The following is an 18,993-nucleotide window of genomic DNA, read 5'->3' as shown; positions in this document are numbered from 1 at the left end:
CCCTCTGCCCACTTCCCTGTCTTTTCGATAAGTTGAAAATCCTTGGATGTTTAACTGCCAGTCCTGACCCCCCTGCAGCCACGTCTCTGTGATGCTACCACATCATAAATCATTCACGATGATCTGTGCCATTAGTTCATCTGCTTTGTTACGAATGCTATGAGCATTCAGGTAAAGTGCCTTAATGCTAACTTTCTTATCATTAGAGATATTGGAAGTCATAAGATGTCCTAAGTTATACTTCCTTCTTGCTGCATTCCCCGTCTGCCTCAAGTTTAAATCCACCTGCACACATGCTATCCTGCTGCTTCTCTTTCCATTTAACTCCATACTCACTGTCGCTTTCACTTTCCCGTCCTCCCAACTCTTGTCTGTCGTGATTGTCTGTCGTGATCGGGATTGTCATCGGGGCATTCTTCTGGATTGCCTTCACCTGCCTGGCCCGCAGGAAGCAGGCCAGCGCTTCCATCTCCCCATCCACCAGCCAGCGCAACCGATCCTCATCCCACAACGTCATGCTGACCAGGCCCGGCTTCTACCGCAGCAACAGCTACGCCAGGCACGGTGATAATAACCTAGCCTTAGCCAATACACTGGCCTTCCAACAGCAAGCCTCCCAAGACCAGGCTGACACCTACGGGAGGAAGTCCACTTTCCGAGTCTCCACCTTCCATCCTTTTGCTGAAATGCCCTTGGCAGATGGGCTGGACAGAATGCAGTCCTCCTCTGGCTTGCTTGGCACTGACACCTCATCCACACTCAACTGCAGCCTGGGCTACCAGGAGCAGCACTGGTCAGAGGCCCGACACTACGATTGTCACTCATCCCAGACCCCACCTCCTGCATATGACTTTGTGGTGGAACCCAGTAAAGAGTCTCTACCATGATGTTCCGGCCTCAACATTTGAGGCTCGATGGATTCTCAATGTTTGTAATTTAATTGGTTGGTTGGTGGCTTTACAAACTGTGCAAAAGCACACAATGCAACATTGAAATCCTCGAGGCAGGACATATAGAGAGAAACTGTTCCCACGACATGAAAGGTCAAGAATCAGAAGTGCACAGATGATTGGCAAAAGCAACATTGACAATACAAAGAAAGTTTTTCCGATGAAGTGATCAGGGATGCACAGTTTGAAAGGATGACTGAGGCTTTCAGAACCTAAACTTTCAAAAGAGGAGTTGGTCAAAGAGAAAATATTTACAGGGCTAGGGCAAAGGGCAGAGAAGTGGAACCATCCACGTTGCTTTTGCAGAGAACTAGTAGAGACTCATTGGGCTGAATGACCTCCTTCTATACTGTAACCATTCAATAATTCTGCGCCAAGTATTGTAAAAATTAAGTGATTCTAATAGTTGCAGTGACAAGAAAAGCTCACTTTCATAGAGCATCTGCCTCTATCTCCATATGAGCCAAAGTATCCCACATTAAATGAAGTGTGTTTCTCAAAGTGTAGTTAATGCTATATTGTGAAAAACACAGCAGCTAATCTACACACAGCAAGTTCCCACAAACAACAATAAAATAATTATCAAAGAATCTTGTTTAGTAAGTTGACTAAGGCAAAAATATTGAGCAGGATGTTATGGAGAGATTCGCTGCTCTTCTTCCTATATTGCCACAGGATCCTTTGCGCCCAGCTCATATTTTCATCTGAACAACCTCCCTCCTGCAGAGTAGCACTCCTTCAATACCAGTGCTCCTTCTAATTTTATTCCTTACACACAGTCTGGTGATTGCATTGCCTGGTACATTTCTGAGCTCTGTGAAGCTGTGAACCCATGCAGCTTAGAATAAACATTACCCAGTACTGCACAGAATATCACACGAAATACTGAGTGTCCAAAAAGACATTGATTGGCACTATGGATGATGTCATGACTAAAAGTAACCTGAATCAAAATCCACTGAATGAAAGTCTCCCTCTGTTGGCTGTAAGATTCTGAGAGTGGATTCCATCTCACTTCCAACCAACCTGAGTTTGGAGCCTAATCCTCTCATACTGCTCTCTACATGCAACCATGATTTAGGAAAAAAGGAGAAATGATTTCATTACTGCAATGAAGAGCTTCTTTCTAAACGTTGAATTTAAAGCATGTAGTTTGGCAGCCTACTTTGCATCTGACTCTGAATGAAGTAGAATCACAGAGCACGGAAACAGACACTTCAGTCCAACGTGTCCATGCCGACCAGATGTCCCACATTGATCTAGTCCTATTTGCCAGCATTTGGCCCATGTCTCTCTCAACCCTTCCTATTCATCCAGATGTCTTTGAAATGTTGTAACTGTACCAGCCTCCACTACTTCATCTGGCAGCTTGTTCCATACATGCACCACCCGCTGCAAGAAAAATTGCCCCTTGCATTCCTTTTAAATCTTCCCACGTCACCTTAAAGCTATACCTTCAAGCTTTGGACTCCCCCATCCTGCAAAAAAGACCATGGCTATTCACCTTATCCATGTCCCTCAGGATTTCATAAACTTTTATAAGGTCACTCCTCAGCCTCCGACACTCCAGGGAAAATAGCCCAAGCCTATTCAGCCTCTCCCTAATAGCTCAAACCCTCCAACTCTGGCAGAATCCTTGTAAATAATTTCTGCACCTTTTCGAGTTTAACAACATCTTTCCTATAGCAGGGAGACCAGAACTGAATGCAGTATTCCAAAAATGGCCTAACCATTGTCCTGCACAGACGCAACATGCATCCCAACTCTTAAACTCAATGCACTGACCAATAAAGGCAAAAGTGCCAAACACCACCTGCGACTTCACTTTCAAAGAACTGTGCACCTGCACCCATAGGTCTCTTTGTTCAGCAATACTGCCCAGGAACCTACCATTAAGTATATAAGTCCTGCCCTGATTAGTGGGTACCTGAAGACAAGATTGCTCTATGAATGAGTTACTATTGGCATACTGAACCGAACAGCCTCCTCCTGTACTGTCATCATTCCACAATACACCTGACCTAGCAGTATTCAAGAGAAGGAGCATTTGAGTGACATCTAAACCATGACAGGCCTAAAGCTGAGCACATTCTGCATGGTAATATGGAAAAAGTCTTACTCTGCATGGAACTGAAACCTCAGTATAGTTGATCAGTATAAATGGGCAAAGAGGTAATACAGATGGAGTTTTACTCTGTATTCAACTTACGACAATTTGAAATGGGTATTGTGAAAAAATACCTTTACCCACTGCATGAACTCTCAAAACCCAACTCTGAATCTGGAGAGAATGATAGAATGTCAGAGTTTTGTAGAAAAATTGATAGTAACTGGAAAGTTTTAAAGCTCATGAAGAATCTATCCCACCCTCAGGACACACAATGTACATTTCTGCTCATTAAATGCTATTGAGATGAACATTGCAAGTCTCAGAAATGTGTTGCCACCAATAGAATTATCATGTCACTTGACTAATCTATAACTGCTGAAATAAGGGGAGAGTTGTTCGCAGACTGGAGTCAAATCAAGTCACCAGAGGCTTACCAGACCATAGAGTTGCTCTCTCATTAGAGAGGGAAAACAGGCGGTGATTTAACCTGAGGGCCATCATACCTGAGGTAATGGGAGAGGTTGAGAAGGAGGATCCTTTATGGTAACTGCAGCTGGTGATGGGATTTGAAACGATGCTGTTCGCATCACTTTGGATTACAACTCAACCGTCCCGAGAGGAAGTGCATGATGCAAAAGTCATCATACTGTCTCAAACAAAGACAACTGCAAAGACGGCAACAACCACAGCTGGATCTCACTCCTTAACATCACAGACAAGGCATTTGCTCAAGTCTCCTAACAGATCAGGAGCAGTGCGACTTTTCTACTGACAGATCGACTCTGGACATAATCTTTCCCCTGTGCCAGCCAAAAGGCAAGTGCAGGGAACAGAATATACTTCTGTACATACTTTCACAGATCTGACTAAGGAATTTGACATTATCCACAGGGTGGGACTCTGCATGATTTTGGGAAAAATTGACTGTTCACCAAAACACCTCGGTCCCATCCGTGCTCTCCATGACATAAAATACAGTTAGATCGTTCCACTTCCAATAGTGTCAGAGTGAAGAATGGAGCGATGCATGCCTGCGGTCCATCACTTTCTTCTCCCAACGCCTGACTTTTTCTGCCCCTCAGATGAAGGAGTCCACTTGCATGACAGGTCAGAGGGCAACCTCTATGGTCTTTTAAGACTGAAAGCAAAGACAAAATCATGTTACACTAATCAAAGATCTCGTCTGTACTGATGATGTCACACCAGCCACATGAAAACTCAACGGCAAATACTCAGAGGCTGTCTTTCCCACTTTGAAAATTGTTCTCCAGAAGTTTAACCATTCATGGGACAGATGTTGCATCGTTAACCCTTATTACACCAAATAACACTCCAATGGAAGTGATGAGCATATATTGCTACCTCGAATCTACAATGACATGCAGTCTGTTCCTTGGTGCAAGATATGAGACATACATTGGGAAAACAGCTTCAGCCTTTGGACAACTCAAACCAAAGCACATGGGGTAACATCATGTTAACTCTTAAGACTTTAAGCTGATGGTTTATGAAGCTTGGGCTCTCAGCACCTTGCTGCAATTGGATATTTACAGCTTTCAGTTTCCATCTTTGTTGTCTGCAACATCTAATGGGTATATTCTGGCAGGACAAGTCACAATTTTGGCAGTCCTCAGGGCAGAGCTTACAAGTTTGCTAACGCTCATCAAGCAGGATAGCCTTGTTAGTTCAGGCCCATTCACAGGCTAGAAAACAACTGCATACCCAAGGACCTCTGATAAGGGGAAAGAACTGGAACTAGGCAATCAGTCAGAGCCAGCATTCGGTCAGACACACAAAGTTCTGCTTCAAGGGTGTTTGCATGTGCAATATGAAAACTTTGGACATCATCACATCTGGCGATCACTATTCAAGCTTGGAGAAAAATGGTGACACCTCATAGGGGCTTGCATGTATAACCTTCATGAACCAGTGATTACAACCTGGGAAAAGACTTGGAATATTTGAAGGCTACATGGAAAAGGTAAAGATATGACAATCCCACTATTGAGAGGGTCACCACACCGCAGGTGAGGCAGAAGGTTGGGTGGGAATTTAACCCATGCTTTTGGCATCACTCTGCATTATTAACTGGCCAGGCAAAAGTGAGGACTGCAGATTCTGGAAACCAGAGTTTAGATCAGAGTGGTGCTGGAAAAGCACAGCAGGTCAGGCAGCATCTAAGGAGCAGGAAAATTGACGTTTCAGGCAAAAGCCCTTCATCGGGAATAGAGGCAGGAGCCTTCAAGGTGGAGAGACAAATGTGAGGGTGGGGTTGGGGAGAAGGTAGCAAAGTGTACAATAGGTGAAGCGGGGTGGCGATGGAGGTGATAGGTGAAAGAGGAGGTTGGGGAAAAGTAGCAAAGAGTAAGAGCTTCAGGGCATAGGAGATGACCTGGGGGTTGCAGCGAGAGAGAGAGACTCACTGAGATTCTTGTGGAGAGAGGAGGAGAACTTCTTCAAGGGAGGCATCCTTGCAAGAGGATTCGCAGTAAGGTTAAAATCAACTATGCAAAACTGGCCATCCATTCCAACTGAGCAGCCCTCAGTTTAACGTGGGGCACTTGTGATACACAAAAGGTGCAACATATGAAGAGAAACCCATCTGAAATGGACAGTTTGCTGCATGTCTATCACCCATCGAGGACGAATGGTTGCCAGATTGTAGAGTAGTTGGTTATCTTAAAGACCTCAGTTAAAACTCACTCATTTATGCTCAGCCAAGCAGTAAATTGCACAATCACTGTACTCCTGAAAGGGACCTGCATTTATTAAGAGAAACCCTGCATTTCTATAGCAATTTTCAACATCTCAGGATAACTTCTATAACAAGTTATATACTTATTAATTTGCATAAATGCTTGAAAGTAATTTTTAATCACTGTAATGGTGGTGGGAATGCAGATCCAATTTAGACACAGCAAGTTTCCATGAATATCAGTGTGATAATGATCAATAACCTGCTTTTTGTGTGTGTGTATGATGTAGCATGAAGGGGAAATGTTGGCCCAGAAGCCTTCAGGTAAAGATTTATAATCTTTTCCAAAATATTTTACATTTACCTGAGATGGGGATGAGGTCTTACATTAAAGCCCTATCCAAACAAAAAAGCATTTCTGACAGTGCAAATTTCCTTCAGAAATGCTGTAAAACTGATTTCAGATGAGTCAGTAAGGTAATTGGTCTACTTCAACTTATTTCCCATTATGAACAAGGGAAGATGGTCCCACTTCATGTTTCAGATCCATAGCACTAGATTTGTAATTTTCAGAAGCAATTCAACACCAATTTGCAACTGGGTCTTCGTGGTTGTGAATAACATCTTGAAATCAGGACATGCTGCAAAGACAGGGAAGCATTCATGTGAATACCTTGCATTTTGGAGAATGTCCATCTGAACTTAGCTCAGAATTTGCTCTACATAATACTTTCATTTGTATCAAGTTCTTGTCCATTATTTTCAAACAAGCATTAGCCTGTTTATTTTAATAGGTTTAAATAAGTGACCAACTTTGGTAAACTGGATTCTGGATTAGTGGTGCTGGAAGAGCACAGCAGTTCTGGCAGCATCCGAGGAGCAGCAAAATACTACCAGGTAAAGAGAAATCAATGCAAATACTTTCAGCATCTGTGTTATTATGTCATGTGGATGGGTGAAAATATAAATTGCTGTTTGTCAGGAAGCCTGAAATTATTACTGTCCCTTCTTACTATGCTCTAATATACTGACAAGACCTGCACATGGCAGAGTGTTCTCAATTCATTGTTAGCCATAACCTACAAAATACACACATTTAATTATTTCTTTTTTTATTAAAGCCTTAATACATTTTGTTTCAATTGAATTGAATTTTGAGGAATTTTCTTTTTGTTCTTCAAAATTGTAAGCGATGTTGCATTTGTTCTACTCATTAAAAGGATGGAAATTAACCTGCTTTTGTAATTCTGTCTGCAACTGACTTATTGTATCTTCTTTCTTTAAAACATAGCCTTATTTTTAATGTTTTAATGAATCAATTGGGATGCAAATCACCTGCAGAAACATATTACCAAACTAACAGCCAAACAACTGACAGATTCCCATGCAGTAAAGGGAAGCAGCGTGTACCTTCATTTGTTTAGGGCATAACACACTTACCTAAACACAAAGAACATGGGCATGCATTATCAAGAAACTGACTAGAATGGGAAGTAATCTACGTTTGGGTGCAGTTGAGGTATAGATGCCAGCAGAGAACAGGAAAATAGTGCAAAGGCCAATTCTTTCAGCACACAATATGTTGGATGAACTAAGAGAAAGTTTGCTTGACCTTCTGTAATCTGTTCAACAATTTCCACACTTCAGTCAGGAAGCTGTAATGATAAGCAGCACTGGATCCCTGTGTCCAAACTGTTTGCCTTATAATTGCAACCTTGCAAGCAGATTACCTTTGTATTCTGAAATGACCCAAATATGTCCTAAAGAGACCAATGAAAGGTGAACCACAAGGGTTGAGCTAAGACAAAGTGAGAACTGCAGATGCTGGACATCTGAGTCGAAAGGTGTGCTCCTGAAAAAACACAACAGGTCAAGCAACATCTGAGGAGCAGAACAGTCAACATTTTGAGCATAAGCTATCCATAGCTTATGCTTGAAACATCAACTCTCCTGCTCGTCGGATGCTTCCTGAATGGTTGCGCTTTTCCAACGCCACACTTTTTGATAAGGTTGAGCATTGAATAAGGAGAGAGAACCTGTTTCCACTGGCAGGACTTGAGATAGGTTGCAAAAGAATCAGATGGGAAATATAAGTCCTTTACGCAAAAGGGGTGAGAGTCAGAAAGCACCAAACTACAAACATTTATCTGAGGGAGGATTTAAAAGCTGTTGTTGTAGATATTATATTTAATTTGTAAAATTCAAAGTTTTGTGATTAAACATGATTTCTCTTTCAATTTACTGAATTTTTTTAATAATGTGAAATGCTGCAGATAAAGTAGAACTGCTATTTTTACTGTATTTCGATCTCTAGAATTCATTTGATTAGATGTCACAAAGTTGGTGAAAATTAAAAGCACTTGGCAAGAGGGGAATATATAAAAATTGGTGAAAGATTAACAAGCTAACAAAAAACTTAATAACGAGTAATTTTCTGGTTTGCAAGATATCATGACTGTCATGCCACAGGGATCAGTGCTGGGACATAACTTGATAATTGATATAGATTACGGGATGGAAGGTATGATTGCTAAATTGCTGATGATGCAACAACCGGGTCGGAAAGTTAGTTGTGAAGATGATATAAAGTGCCAACCAAGGAATGTCGATCGGTTAAGTGACTGAGAGTGTTATTTAAAATAATACAGTGGAGTCCTAGAACATATAAACAGTGGTATAGATTACAATATCAAGGCAGGTTTAATACAAGTAAAAGTATAATTCTCCTATTGAACTGCTTTCTCATGAGAGACTCAGCTGGAAGCAATTTAACCTGGAGGGGATAACAAGCCTCAGTGGAGGGGGAAAGGTTGAGAGGGGCAGCTATTCGTGGTAACCTCAATCAGTGCAGGAATTGGACCATGTTTTTGTCATTACTTTACAGTATAAACCAAACATCTAGCCAAATAAGCTAACCAACTCTCCTAGCTATAGTGACCCTGTATAAACAGGGTATGATTTGGCCACAAGTGAAGTAGTGTCAAGTTCCAGGTAACTCACTTAAAGAAGAATATGTACATGTTGGAGAGGGTGCAGAAAAGATTAAGGTGATTGGTACCAAAGTTGAGAATAGACTGCAGAAGCTGGGGTAGTCTCCATGGAGAAGGTAGGATTGGGAACAGATTTTAAGGGGGTGTACAAAATCATAAGGAGTATCTACAGAGTACCCAGGGAGAAACTACATTATTGGAAGGATCAAGAATAAAGTGACACAGATTTAAGGTGATTGATGAAAGAAGCTGTGACTATATGACAAAGGCTTTTTTTAAAACAGTCAGTGGTTGGCATTTTGGAATGTCCCACCTTAAACTTTAGTGGCGATTAAATCATGGCAGTCGAAGAATTCAAACATTGTCTGAAGCAGAGGAATTTGTCAGAATATGAGAAAGGTGGGGCTGGGGTTGACACCAGGCTTCTGCAGAAAACCAGGACTAACAATGGGCTGAATGGCCTCATTCTGCACTGTAGGGATTCTACATTTCTGTAATTTCATATTCATTAATATAGAGCTTGTCATTGTGCCTGCCTTCTGCTTATCACCCCTGATTTTCTTAATGATTGAAAATCTATCTCAGTCATAAACATAGTTAATGACCCAGCCTTGACAGCCCTCTGGAGAAAGGATTCCTCAGGATCACCAGCCTCTGAGAGAAGAAACTCCTCCTCATCTCTGTCTTAAATGGATGGCTCCTTACTTTGAGATTACGCCAAGATGAGTGCTAAAGTGTGTTAGTGAATGTGATTGCAATAAAGGGTACAGTGTGTTTTTCTGGCTGTTAATATATTCAAGCAGATGTGAAAGTGTAATGTGAATGGATAATTGTGATTTCAAACACCACTTAAGTCACAGTGCTTAATGCTGCATTCCCTGGCATTTCTCTTGATGTGATCTCAATTGTGATAAACTTTTACTTTCAACTGCTAGGTTCCACTAGGTTTGTCTCAACACATTGATTTGGTAGATGATATCTCTAACAGTGTAGCAACTTTTGCATGACCAACAGGATTGCAGGCTCAAATCTGGATGGATCTTGAATGAACAAAAACTTCAGATTTTGTGGGTGAGAGTGCTACCACTGAGCATCTGCTGACAAAAAAAATGCTTGAGACAAAAATATTGCTGTCATACCTTTATTACAATGAACAAATTAGGGAGGCAGTTGCATTTCATAGTGCCTTTGATGACCTCAAGAAATCTCCATTGTCTTCACTGCCCACAAAGCATGAAAGGTCCTGACCTGAAATGTCAACTCTTCTTCTCTTCTGATGTTACTTGACATGCTGTGTTTTTTCTAGCTTCACACTTTATCCACTCCTACAAAACATTGTCACTGTCATAATGTAGGAAAATACAGAAACAACAGGAAATCCCACAAATAGCAATATTACATTTTTTATCTTCAGTAATGGGAGATTTAAACAAAGGAATGTGTTCTGGCTACCTATAGCAGTCCTTTAGTGATTCAGTGCAAATCTGCACTCTTATACATATTGTCATGCCCTCATTGATGAGCTCTTAATTTCATCCCATTTCAAACTATATGGTTGGATGGGGATTTATTCAAATTCCATCAGAAGCATGGGTAAGCTTACATTTAGTGGTGGTAGTAGGGAATAGTGGGTAAAAGAGTAGAAAATTGGGTCCTCATCCAAACTGATGTTTAACTAAAGCAATTCAGTTACATTGCTAAATCCATTAGATTTCTGTGTCAGACAAAACATCCATTTAATTACCAGGTATTTCTAGTTGCAAGATTGATCTTAAACTCTCAAATAAAGTCACTCTCAGAATTAATGTGAGATATAAATCAACATCAGCTCTTGTTGCATTCTGAAGAGAGGCATTTCTGAATTTCTGCAAGGCTTGATATAGTTATTCATTTAAGAGACTATTTATCCAAGATTATCCATCTCCAACCTTAAAAAGCAAAAAAAACCCTGTAAATTCCTGGAAATCTGAAATAGCAACATATTGAAAATAAACATCAGGTCTTTTGTCTTTCTTACAAATGCTTATCTTCCTACATTATGACTGTTATTCATAGATTTCAATTATTTTATATAAGTAGCAACCAAACCCATTAAGGAGCAGAAGTAGACCATTTGGCCAAGTTAGTGTGCTCTACCATTTCATGAGGTTATGGCTGATCTAATCATCCTCATCTTCACTTTCCTGCATATCCCATAACTTGCCTTACTGATTAAAATTCTTTGTTTAGATCCCATCTGGAACTCAAATCCAGGTAACCATAATTCACTATCTGATCATTTAAATTGAAATCAGCAATACCTCACATGATAAGATTCCTGATGAAGGGCTTATACCTGAGTTCTCCTCCTGGTCGGATGCTTTTCCAGCACCATGCTTTTCGACTCTGATAGCCAACATCTGCAGTTCTCACTTTCGATTAGTTGCTTTTAACCAAACTGTGAAGCCTCTTCCGAGGATGCCTACCTTTAAAAATGTCTCCTCCTCTCTCTACAAGGATCTTAGTGAGTCCCTCTCTCATTCCACCCCAACCCCCCACCCACCCCCGCCTTGAGGTCATCTCCTCTGCCGTAAAGCAGATTCCTGATGAAGGGTTCTGCCCGAAACGTCGATTCTCCTGCTCCTCAGATGCTGCCTGACCTACTGTGCTTTTCCAGCATTACACACTTGTCTCAATACCTCACACAAGGCAATTCAGAAAATGGATAAAATGCATTTCCTAAGATTGAATCAATCCTTATCAAGTTAAATAATTTCCACTGTGGAAGTGTCAAAAATCTTAACTGCCCTCATCACACTTTGCGAGCAAGTTAATTTCAGGACTGCAGTGTTTCAGTGGAAAAGCCATCACTGCCTTTCAGGATTAATTAGGAATAGGCAACAATTCCAAGTCAAAAAAGGGTGGTGCTGGAAAAGCACAGCAGGTCAGGCAGCATCCAAGGAGCAGGAGACTCGAGGTTTTGGACATAAGCCCTTCACCAGGAATAGACAACAATTGTCGACTTTGAAAAAGACACATCCATACTAAAAATTATTTTTTCTTTTAAGTTATCCCAGAAAACTCTAAAGATTTAATTTACTGAGATTCTCACTTTCAAGTGGTTCTTAAAAAAGTTTTGTTATCTGAATTTGATTAGGATATGACTCACTCCCTGGTGTCCAACATGCTTTTTCTCATCAGAACTAAGTATTATCAACTTCGTTTCAAAATGATCCAGAACAAGTTGAACTAATACAATACACAGTGACATTCGTTAGAACATGGAAACTTAATAAATATGAGAAAACATTTCTAACATTTTAAAGTTGAATTTATATATCAACTGCGCAGATGATGGTTAGTCCAAATATTGTTAGAACTCCCTCACGATACTAATCTGAGCACCTTCACTTTAATACCACCACCAAATACTAAAATACTACGTAAAGTTAAAGATCACTTAACTGCATTCAGTTCCAAATACGCCAAGTGTACTCTTAATTGGGGAAGTATAAAATTGAATCAAAATACATTATTTAATCAGCTTTCAATGCAGCTCATGAGAACACATTCAACTTCCGTTTGATGATCTGTTGCACTCAGTTCGAACTGGGCGAGTCAAACAAAAATGTTAACAAAAGAAAAATAAATGCCTGCACTCCAAAATAAATTGGAAGATTTTATTTCAAATGAATGTTCTCACAAACTAGAGAACAAAAGATAAATTCCTTCAATGCGTTTGATTGTTAAGTTCAAACATGAAAGAAACATTATTTAAAACAGATCTTTTGTGTCTGATTTAGGGGTGAATATGTTGACAAAAGAGCAAAGAAGATTTCGTGCATGTCAACTCATTAATCAGCTGCTGGTTCCTCTCGAAAACATTCGCTGCGTTTGGATCATGATTATTAGCTTTCCCCTTTGGAACAAATGGTGCATGAACCCAGGCCTCCTGCTTCAAAGGTAGGGATTTTGCCACTGCACCACAAAAGCTCAACACAAATCTAATACTTTATTTAATCAGCTTTCAATGCAACTAATCAACCTGTCATCGATGTTATTATACCTTTGGAGCTGCTGGGACTTGATTTACGCTTCCTGGCTCAAAAGTAGGGACACTATCACTGTTTCACAGGAGCCCTCCTCAACACAATTTATTTTGGGACACACTACCGTCCTCCAATCTAGCAGCTAAGCCATTGGAGGAAAGCCACAACGCAATCCAGACAGATGCTTTGAATCAATCTGTTCAAATGGGTTATGACAGTATTCGAGAGCAGGTGGCGCTTGACCAGGCTTTCAGGACCAGACGTAGTTACACTACCACTGTGCCATTCAACCCTTAAAGCGATCTAGATATTTTCTGATGGACCTGTTCAGAGATGCTAATCCACACCTCTGGGGCAGGCAGGACTTGAACCCAGGCCACTTGGTCTAGAGGTAAACACAATCTAGATTATTTTTATTATCCACAAGAGCTATCACGCACATCTGAGCTGCTTTTCCACCACCAAATTAGCCATGTGGCCAGTTCGATATCTACAAACAAAGCCCACTAAAACGCAATGTAAATGGTCTGATTTGGGAATGGGATCCAGGTAACCGACCATTTTCTCATATTGAATTCAGTGAATTGTCAGATTAACAGGGTTCCCTTATTAGAATCGCACCTATAGCATCCCTGGGGTTCTCTTGTTGTACAGTAGTGGTGTCCCTATCCCGTGATCGAGAGACCTGAGTTCGAGTTCCACGTGCTCCAGGTGTATATAAGAGCACTTCTGCTCCGGAACAAAAACGTTTTTGTTTTAATTCCCAGGTATCCCTAACCCAACGAAACCTTTATTAAATCGTAGCCCATAACTTGCAATTAGGTATCCATTGATTAACGAATTGAACAGATTTGTTGAGTTACGATTATAATTTACTCTCGAGTATCCAACGTTTCCTACATAGAGACCATCTATGACATATTCCATTAATTTTCAAAATGTTCCCAGAGAATTCTTAATGAGCATTCAATTAATCTGGAATTCATCTAAGTTCCACACTTCACTTCGTTTCTGGATATGAATGATTCTACACGCAAATACTCTTGAATTCCTTGATGAAACCAATCCTAAATTTGCCTCCTCCATATAAGTAATCTGAAGAAATGTCGTGCATGTTTCCCGGAATAATGTTGTACCCGGCCATTTAATGTCGTTGTTGTGACACAAGTTCCCTTCCGTTTACTGCCTTCTACCATCTGGGTTTGTTTTTTTTTACACAGAAGAGATTCGGGAGTCTCGCTTCTACTATCACCGCTAACACTCAACATTTCTGAACCGACATATTATAATATGACTTTTATGAAATAGATATTACTTGAACCTCGGCCTCGGAGCTTCAGAGATCGGGACACTACCACTGCCCCACTATCAACCAACCATTGACTGTTTTGAACGCAAACTCTCTGAACTCTTCGATTAGATTCTGCTGCAGTCGCCGCGTCCATTAATCCATACATAAACTTTGTGAACCCTTCATTAGATTACATTTGCTAACCCACCCAAGGTATCGACAGGCTCTTACTAAACTGACACTTAATACATTCAAACCATTGACTGAGCTTGCAATTGCACGCAAACCAATTATACCGAGACGGTTTCCAATTGGGATTAATTTTCCCTTTTGTCTGAGTTTGTTGGTACAAAAAAGTAATCATTTGATGAATAATTTCATCGCTGACAAGGTAATGTGCCATGTAGAAATTCCTAATATCATATTCTACCAAAATTGATACAGACATATACAGTCGTGTGTATCTACTCCGCATCTAATGCCACGACAATTGGATGTGGAGAAGAAATATCAAGTACAAAGTCTAAATTTGCACAAATTCTAATGTCCAGGTTATGTTCAATTGCTCGAATTATTGTGTCTGGGTGTTTTTAGCTATTCATCAGTTGAACAGACAATTCAGCCATATCTAAATAGATTTCTAAAAGCGATTTTTTTTTCATGACGTGGAAAGACTGAGACTGTTCCTGTTCATTCGAGGTTAAGGGGAAATTTAATGGAGGGATTGAAAATGAAAAGGCCATGAGAAGAGACTGAGACCAATGGGTCAGTAACCAAAAGGTACAAATTTAAGATAATTGGCGAAAGATCCAAAGGAGACATTAGCACTTTATAGAGGGAGTGAGATGTGATTGAGATACACAACCTTGAAACGCTTTTTCAAAAAGAACTAGATCATTAGTTGATGGAGCGAAACTTGTGGGGTTAAGATATTGGTTAGTTTAATAGAAAAGCATTGTGATGTCTCTTTCCGTGCTGTAAGATTCTATACGGTAGGGGGCTGGGGACTGTTGAAACATGTACATTTCTAATGGAGGGACATTAGAAGTCGGGAAAAGTTTGGAATTTGACACTGAACATTTCAATATACAGAAGAGACCAGGCTCTGGAGATGACCACGCATTACAAGCACCTCCCTCGATAAGTTGTTAAAACGGCTTTGACTACGTGTTCTCACTCCATAGGGAATGCCGATGACGTCCTTGCGTTCTTTTTTTTCCTTGGAACTGGAGCGTGACTGTTCCACGTGTACGATGACTTGCTCTGTCGTATAAAACCCACAAGTTTCTGAGATCTCGACCTTACTGTGAGAAAGAGAGAGACGCAGAGCTAAAGAGATTGGCAGAGGCTCAGAAACAGACGCAAACAACTGAAAGAGATCCTTTGTGCTTTCGTTTCTCGTTGTCCAATTCAGCACCAAGGTCAGCGACCAAACCTCCAACTGCAGCCTCAAGCAACAACGTAGTGCAGTATCTGGTAAGTCTTTCAACTCTCTTTCGGTCGATAAACTTGTTTCTGGGAAATGCAAAACTGCATCATTTTTAACAGTGTACTTTCCCATGTATTTCCAGACGAATTGATAGTTATTGTGCGTGTGTGTGAGAGAGAGAGAGAGAGAATGAGAGAAATGGGTTTGAGAGATAATAATTAGAATTTCGAGTCGAATACGTCTTATTTCCAAGAAAGATTGAAGGGCGAACTTTGATCCTTTTTATTCCGTCACCCCACATTCCCCCCAAAGTGGACTTCCCTAATTTTTCAGCCAGGAGACAGGTCGGAAACCATTCAGCCGAGTGAGAGACCCTGAGGTAACGGCTTTGTGTGTTGGATTTCAGGACCCGACGCAATGATGATCCGGCTCAGCTCCCACTTCCTGACGCTTTTCGCTCTTCTGAATGTGTTCTGCTCCCGCACAACGGGGTTCGCGGCCCTCGGAACCTACTCCCACCTGGGGTAAGTTCACTCCCCGTTTTCTCTCCAGCTTGCAAAGGCACTCAATTCCATTTCAATCCCCCACCTCCACCCCCACCCGCCCCATTAACTTTCCTTGTCTAAAGTGTCCTGAGCGAATGTGGGCAATCCTACATTATTGTGGATTTGAAAATATAGCATTGAAATGTACAGAGAGCTGTTGTGGTAGGGAAGGGAGGAGGTTTGTGGGGAGGTGGCTCATTCTGTAGATTTAAGGCTGAGATAGATTCTTGTCCAGAGTGTGGTGCTGGAAAAGCACAGCGGGTCAGGCAGCATCCGAGGAGCAGGAGAATCGACGTTTCGGGCAAAAGCCCTTCATTATGAAGATGGATTCTTGACCAGTTAGATCAAGGGTTATCGGAAAGGAGCAGGGAAGTGAGGAGTGTGGAATGAGCTATGATGCTGTTCAATGGTAGAGCAAGCTCGTGGGGCTGAATGGCCTACTCCTGTTCCTCTTTCCGATGGGCTCATCTGCAATCTCGATTGTACATTGCAGGATGTAGACATACACTTACTTGGGGGTGGGATGGCTGGCTCAGCCTCAAGGCCAGAGCTTTGCTATGACAACACACGCTGTTGGGGGTGGGGCGCGGGGAGGATTCGCTGATGATGATCACAACGTCCAGAGTATTTCATTTCATTTCGACTGATATCAATCCATCACATTCAGTGCGTATATAACGCTCATAAATAATTATGGCCACCATACCGAGTAAAATTGTACACATTTCATCTGTGCGGCGGGGGTGGGGGGAGTGGGAAAGAGTCACTGGGAGAATGAGGTGATGAGGTCGGAAATGGGGGACCTCAACATGGATCAATGTTACGATGAATAACCTGTTTATGAGCTGCAGATGTTATAACACTCCTACAGAAACCACAAGTCGCCTTACACTACACTCTGCAGATTGAACAGGGAGTGTGCAATCTGAGATTCCCTCCCGACTCTATCCTGGATTTCAATATCAGTCGATCATTACGTACGATACACGCTGGATAGTAACGCTGAATAATTCCCCCACTGTCCCAGGGTGAAGAGATGGGCATCCTTCCGATTGAGATTTTCGCTGTTTATTGCGAAATGCTTTCTTCAGTCTGTCCCGAATGTTGTCGGAGTAGAATTGCAATGATCCTGTGTTGAGCAAAGATTAGATAATTCGAGGTTTGTCCTAATCGGGACGGAGGGGAAATCGTCTGGAAGACTTCAACGATGAAGTAACCAGTGCCTTCAGATAGTGACAAAATCACTTGTGCCTCAAATTGCGTACATATCACCCTTTTATACAATTAGTTTCTGTTGTTTCGATACTTTCCATACTTTGGATTGTCGCCATATTTGGTTCTGTCTGAGCTGTTTGTCTGCACTGTGGCCACTGAATTACAGCAACACATTGTGAGCCAGCGTTATGCTGTTTATAATCAGACCCATGTTAATTCGTAATCTGACGCCAGTGATGGCTCCATCATGGCTGACCATAGTTGGACTGACTTTATTTACCTCTGACCTTCAGGCTGCGAAATGCTGTTGGTTTCGATGGACAGTCCAGTGAGGATCAGTCACAATCACCAGTGAGAGCTGATAGTGACGTTTCCCAAAACCCATTGTCAGACAGCGACAAAGTCTATTACCAGTTGTCCGCAAGCATGCCAAGGTGAGAGAATTACATTGCCAATCTTGCATATTTAAACAAAAAACATTCAGAACTGCTCACTATATTGGTCCAGTATAATGATCTACATTAAAACTTAGGAAAAAAAAACAGGTGCAAGTCATTGACACCTTGGAGCCTGTTCCACGTTCAAACTCAATTCGTGATTGATCTGGTTGCAGCCTTATTTCTCTTGTTGAATTTCCCTCCCCAGCCCTATACCCCTTGACTCCTTTTTGATTTTAAAAAGAAAATCTGTTAGTTCAGATTTGAACATATTCAGTAACTTTGCCTTCAATGCTCATAGGAAGAGAATTCCCAAGAGGCGCAACTGAGAGCAGAATTATCTCCTCATTTCTATCTGAAATGAAATACATTTTATTTATGAACTGTGCCCACTGTTCGATTCTTTTGTCTCCCAAGAAGCGCCTCAGAATCTTTTCCAAGAAGATTGCCTCCCTTTCTGCTGACATCCAGTGAGCACAGGCCCAACCTTCATGCCTAAGGCAATCTCTTATTCCCATGACTGTTGAGCACATGACTTCTCAGTCGCCATACTGTTTAGGCAAGTGCTGGTGTGTGTTTGAATGGTTTATAAATGTCAAGAAGAAACAATTGCAAGGGAAGAGTAGTTGATGTTGGGGGGCAAAGTCCAGAGAACCCTTCCTTTCAGAGACTGATCCAACAGTTCTGCACAAACTGTCCAATACTTTTGTAATTAATCATTTTTCATAAATCTCTCAAAAGTCCTCTATATTAATACTGTCTGTGTGGTTTTTTACATTCCTCCAGAGCAAAACAACATTCAGATGCAATTTTCACCAACGACTACAGCAAACTGCTTGGTGAAATAGCTGCTAGGAAATATCTGGAATCACTGATAGGGAAAAGATACATGGATGCTTGGGGGCAGTGGGGAGTGGCATGGCAGGGACACACTGGGTGTGGGCAGGGGCTCAGCATTGGAGAACATGGAAGATTTTGGGACTTCAAACTGCATCTGAATGTGATTGAACTTTACAATCATGAAGTGTGTAAACAAGAGCATCAACGTCAATCACTCCCCCCTCAATCAACACAAGAGCAATGAGTTGGGGAATGCATTGCATTTCTAAATCTGTTAAATAATAAGATAGTTTAAAGTGATGAGCGAACTACTCCTCAGTAATGTTCACATGCAAATGATAACATTTTTACAAATGACACTGAGAAACTGGACATTGTTACACCAAATAGAAAATGCCCTTTTCCATTAGAGGGAGAGGAGAAATGTTTTGGCTGCAATTGACAATAAATTGTCAGTGGTCAT

General features: G+C 41.3%; 2 protein-coding genes across 2 annotated transcripts; both read left to right on the top strand.

Annotated features, from left to right (window-relative positions):
- Positions 1–386: 386 nt before the first annotated feature.
- Positions 387–1,221, top strand: LOC140482575 (myc target protein 1 homolog; the record flags this gene model as incomplete). The annotated part of the gene is made up of 1 exon (XM_072580104.1): positions 387–1,221. A coding segment is annotated over one exon (501 nt), but the record flags the coding sequence as incomplete, so codon positions are not given.
- Positions 1,222–15,362: 14,141 nt separating this feature from the next.
- LOC140482648 (VIP peptides-like) lies at positions 15,363–18,774 on the top strand. The gene is made up of 4 exons (XM_072580153.1): positions 15,363–15,540; positions 15,900–16,017; positions 17,547–17,687; positions 18,477–18,774. The coding sequence occupies exons 2-4, from the start codon at positions 15,911–15,913 to the stop codon at positions 18,772–18,774; spliced, it is 546 nt and encodes a 181-aa protein (XP_072436254.1). The 5' UTR covers positions 15,363–15,540; positions 15,900–15,910.
- The last annotated feature ends 219 nt before the right edge of the window (positions 18,775–18,993 follow it).

This window comes from Chiloscyllium punctatum, chromosome 11, assembly GCF_047496795.1.
Source record: "Chiloscyllium punctatum isolate Juve2018m chromosome 11, sChiPun1.3, whole genome shotgun sequence".
Lineage (NCBI taxonomy): Eukaryota > Metazoa > Chordata > Chondrichthyes > Orectolobiformes > Hemiscylliidae > Chiloscyllium > Chiloscyllium punctatum.
Note: the sequence above shows the minus strand (reverse complement) of the source record. Positions and strands in the feature narration are given on the sequence as shown.